The sequence below is a fragment of the Danio rerio genome, chromosome 15 (assembly GCF_049306965.1).
Source record: "Danio rerio strain Tuebingen ecotype United States chromosome 15, GRCz12tu, whole genome shotgun sequence".
Taxonomy (NCBI): domain Eukaryota; kingdom Metazoa; phylum Chordata; class Actinopteri; order Cypriniformes; family Danionidae; genus Danio; species Danio rerio.
The window spans coordinates 6,912,501-6,917,500 of record NC_133190.1 but is presented as its reverse complement, the minus strand read 5'-3'; the positions used below and the strand labels follow the sequence as shown (position 1 = coordinate 6,917,500).

General features: G+C 33.2%; 1 protein-coding gene across 3 annotated transcripts in view; it reads left to right on the top strand.

The window, feature by feature from the left end:
• Positions 1-5,000, top strand: part of atm (ATM serine/threonine kinase) — a 537,450-nt gene that overhangs the window by 29,832 nt on the left and 502,618 nt on the right. For all 3 annotated transcript variants that reach the window (XR_012391237.1, XM_073924330.1, XM_002664557.5), the window contains exons 11-13: positions 1,659-1,760; positions 3,338-3,572; positions 4,156-4,287. Coding sequence is in view for 2 of the 3 variants with exons in the window: in XM_073924330.1 (XP_073780431.1) it covers positions 1,659-1,760; positions 3,338-3,572; positions 4,156-4,287 (469 nt within the window). In the remaining variant the exon portion in view is untranslated. The remainder of the gene's footprint in view (positions 1-1,658; positions 1,761-3,337; positions 3,573-4,155; positions 4,288-5,000) is intronic.

Here is a 5,000-nt window from a genome sequence, read left to right as displayed (position 1 = left end):
GAGCAGGGACATTTTCACAGTATGTCTAATAATATTTTGTCTTATGGAGAAAGTCCTATTTGTTTTATTTTGGCTAGAATAAAAGCAGTTTTTAAGAGAGGTGTGAACCTATACTGGTCTCACGGTTCGGTTCGGTTACAATTATCATGCCTTCGATTCGGTTTAATATGGTGCATCACGGTGCATTGACGATGCTTTCTATATACAGTGTTATATTTTAGGGGCAAGGCTATAACAAGTTGTCTGTATAAACACACAGACACACAGCACCACACTGTCTCTCATTCAAACACATACACAAACATAGACAGCACCAAACATACAAACACACACACACACACACACACACTTAAGCCCTCGCAACAGGGAGAGCTCGCGCTGAGCGGAGCAGAAAAACGAAAAAAATAAGCACTTTTCCGACGGTCCCTTACTGAGAGCTCCTCTCAGTGCGAGCTCTCCCGGCTAAACACATATTGCGAGGGCTTAAACGGAGCAGTGCTCGTAATGTCGAGCGAAAAAAAAAAAAGAAAGACAAAACATAATCAGCTTTGTCTTTTTGTAGGAAACACACTTAAGATCTTTTTAGGGTAAGAGGTTTTTGAGTTATTGCCGTCTATAACTGAATGTGTGTCAGGAAAATCGAAAAACAAAACCAACTGAACCGCGCTCATTTCTGGCGCCCCCCTGGATGTACAGCGCCCTTAGCATTTGCCTATGGTGCCTATGCCACGGGCCGGCTCCAAGTAGGCTGAGTGTTGTAAATACTCGCGCTCACCTCCCTTGCGACAGATCGCATAGGAGATAAATGACGTCAGTACATAATAACCGGTTATGATTATTACTGAACCGATACCGAATTGTCCGCATCTGCAGCGCGGTGCACCGAAGAAACAATTAATTTTGACACCCCTAGTTTTTAATAAAAAAAAAAACAAAAAAAAAACAAAAACATTTTAAGGTCAAAATTATTAGCCCCTTTAAGCTATATATATATTTTCGATAGTCTACAGAACAAACCATCGTTATACAGTAACTTGCCTAATTACCCTAACCTGCCTAGTTCACCTAATTAACCTAGTTAAGCCTTTAAATGTCACTTTAAGCTGTATAAAAGTGTCTTGAAAAATATCTAGTCAAATATTATTTACTGGCATCATGGCAAAGATAAAATAAATCAGTTATTAGAAATGAGTTATTTCTAATTTAGAATTTCTAATCATATTTCTAATTTAAAAATGTATATTTTTATTAATATTTTATTCATAGCATTATTTATAAATCTTTGTAATATTTCATATAAAACTAAAACCTGTACATGTTGAAATCATGGTGAATTCAATGTAAAATACTGTCTAAGAACCCGGGTGGGGATTATTTATTTATTTATTTATTTATTTATTTATTTTAGTTAAATTTTTTTGTCTTATGCAACTGGTTTTACATGTCATTTTTACCAGTTTGTTTCCTTTTTTGAGCACCACTATTTTTTATAACTAGTTTCTTTGAGTGCGCAATGCATCACTGGGCAAGTTCATTACAAGAATGGATGTCGAGTGAATTTATGCCTACGCTTATTTAATTGGAATTAGTGCAGACAGGTCACAGTTCACCTTTATACACAATAATGCTTAATATTGTTGTTGCTGCTGTTTTTATAGGGATTTTCCACTTTACCTCATTCCTAGAATTGTAGTGTCATTGACACTAAAAGACAGCAGAGCAGGACTGACATTTCTGATGGGCAGCCTGAAGCCAGACTGGTGAGTGTTGTGACGCATGTACTGAATTTAAATATCGCAGTGAATTTTCTAAATGATCAATGCATGCTTGGTGTCTTATAGAGGTGTGACACACACTGGTCTCACGGTTCTGTTCGGTTATGGGTTAAGGTTAGGTAAATTCTCAAAAAAAAATTATATATATATATATATATATATATATATATATATATATATATATATATATATATATATACACTGTATGTGTAATGATATATATATATACAGTTGATATATTTATACAAGTATATATATATATATATATATATATATATATATATATATATATATATATATATATATATGTATATGTATATATATATATATATATATATATATATATATATATATATATGTATATATATATATATATATATATATATATGTATATATATATATATGTATATATATATATATATATATATATATATATATATATATATATATATATATATATATCTATATATATCATTACACATACAGTATATATATATATATATATATATATATCTATATATATCATTACACATACAGTATATATATATATATAATATATATATATATATATATATATATATATATATATATATATATATATATATATATATATATACACCAGCCGAGCTGTATGTTTATTTATACATACATACATACATATATATACATACATACAGTTGTATGTATATCAACTATATATATATATATATATATATATATATATATATATATATATATATATATATATATATATTTACAGTTGATGTATATACAAGATATATATATATCATTACACATACAGTATATATATATATATATATATATATATATACCTGCCAAGCTGTTTATTTGCAGCAAGCATTTTTGTCGGGAGAGCTGTACAAATTGGAGAATGGCAGACTTTCTTTTTTTTCAGTTGAGTCAGTTACCATTCAGACACATCACCTAAATTCGAGCTGCTGTGTTCGCCAAATATTTACAATCCTCCAGATTATCGGGGTAAGAGACCTGCTGCAATGCTATCCACTTGGTCTGCATTTAAACCCGGTGATTGAGGAGAGAAGTCCCCCTCATTTATAGTGTCTATATAAACACGATTATCTTTACAATGATAGAACTAATTGTGGTTGTGTGTATATGAAATTAAGAATAACAAATGTAGCAGGGCATTAAATTACTTTGTAAACTATAAAATCATGTGTCTCACTATTTTTGTCTTATTTAGTGCACTAACTGACATTAGTTTTTCGCTCCCCTCTTTCTCCCCTGCTTTGCCGGCCACACCCACTCATCTCTCTGCTCGTAGCGCTCCACACCCATCATAGGGCATTTTTTGAAAAAATTCTGAGGTAGACTTGAACCGAAAGAGGGGGTTTTTATGGCTCTTTAAATTCAGTCTGTCAAGTGGATGAATTGAAATGTGTTTTCAATAATTTCATTGTGAATGTGCTTTTATTTTCCATTGTTACACCAATTTGAAAATGATGCTACTCTAGTTTTTCTAATATGTAATATTAACGTTAGTGGTTATGTTTAATGCTATGTTTTTGTGTTCTGAACAGTTTCTCTCCTGAGAATTCTTCCTTGACTGAGACGAAGGCCACTATGGATGAGGTTGAGAGTCTCTTTCTGCAGTTCAGTTTTGACGAAGCACACTCTAGTGCTGGATTTACTGTTGACAAAGACAGCGTTTACTCAGAGAAACCACAGTTTACTGTTATTCAAGCTCTCAGAAGCAAACTAGAGCACAGTCTGCTGTCTATCGCCGAGCAGCTCTTTACCTGCTACTCTCCTGATGTAAGTATAGGTGGCTGTAATGTCATCATCATCGTCCTTAGCGCGACAATCCATTACTGGATCCTGGCTGCCACAAGTAATTTCTGCCAATGTTCTCAACTGCCCACCAATTCATTATTCCTAAAACATTGGGGTCAATGCTAATGCAGTCTTGCCATCTTGGTTTAGGCCTTCCTACTTTTCTTTTGCCTACCGGGTCAGTGCTGAAGATTTTTTTTGGAATGGCGTCCTGCCCACCTTAGCCTCGCAAGTCTGATTTATTTAACTACATCAATTTCCTTATACAAGGCTGTAATGTAGAATGTAGAATTTCTTTGGTATGGTAGCATGCCGATACCAACATTTACACCACAATAGACTTTTTTTGATACAGCGAGTGCAACATTATGAACTAAGACAAGCTTGAGGTTTAAGGTTTGATCATACAATAGTCAGTTTCATTACAATATAGTATCCGTTATTACTCTGTTTTTGATTTACTGTTTAAAATATGGATTTTTTTAACGTTATATTTTAATATGTTTTCATGTAAATTACAATTTCTGTGGATCTCAAGCAGTTTTTCTTTTTACTGTATCCACAGAGTACAAACACTCCTCATGAGTGTGTGTTGCGCTGTGTTTCTTTGCTCATTGGAGTTCTGGCTGCTTATGTGTGCATTGGGATGCTCTCAGAAGAACAGGCCTGTCTCTCTCCTCTCTTCCTAAAAGCCAAGGTGAGTATTTCCCCTCCCTAATATTGTTTTAAAATCTCTTGTAAATATAATTCTTTGGATTTACAATTTATATTTTTGTTTAAATAGATGTTGTTGATTTTTCACTTCTGATGTAATTTATTATGGTGGCTTGAGAAAGCTAACATACTGGTATACTACATAAACTTATAATTCTTCCGTCTTCTTCTTCTTTGACTATATTAAGAAAGCATCTCTTCCTAGACTGTTCATACTACAACCACCAAACTCCCAACGTCCAAACTATACTGAATTAAGTTGCTATATCTTTCCCAACTGATCCGACTTACGGTTTTCCGAAAACTGACCTGGAAAATGTAGAAAAGTCGAATTGACTTAACATTGGACCAAACTTTGTGACCTCATAACTTTGCGCTAGACTGTCATACAGACTTAATGTTATGCTCGTTTAACTCAGACGACCAATCTGCCAATCGCTGATGACCTGTCAACTTACTAGTCACACCCTAGCTACTGTCCCATAGACTTCCATTGTAAAAAAAATGCCATTGATTGTACGTTGGACATACTATTAACATACCAATAAGTACTAACAATATACTAATGCATACTAGAAACATGCTAATGACATACTAATCCATACTAGGAACATACCAAACCATACTAGAAACATGCTAACAATATGCCACTTCATACTAAAATCATACTAACAAACATACTACCGTACTAATCCA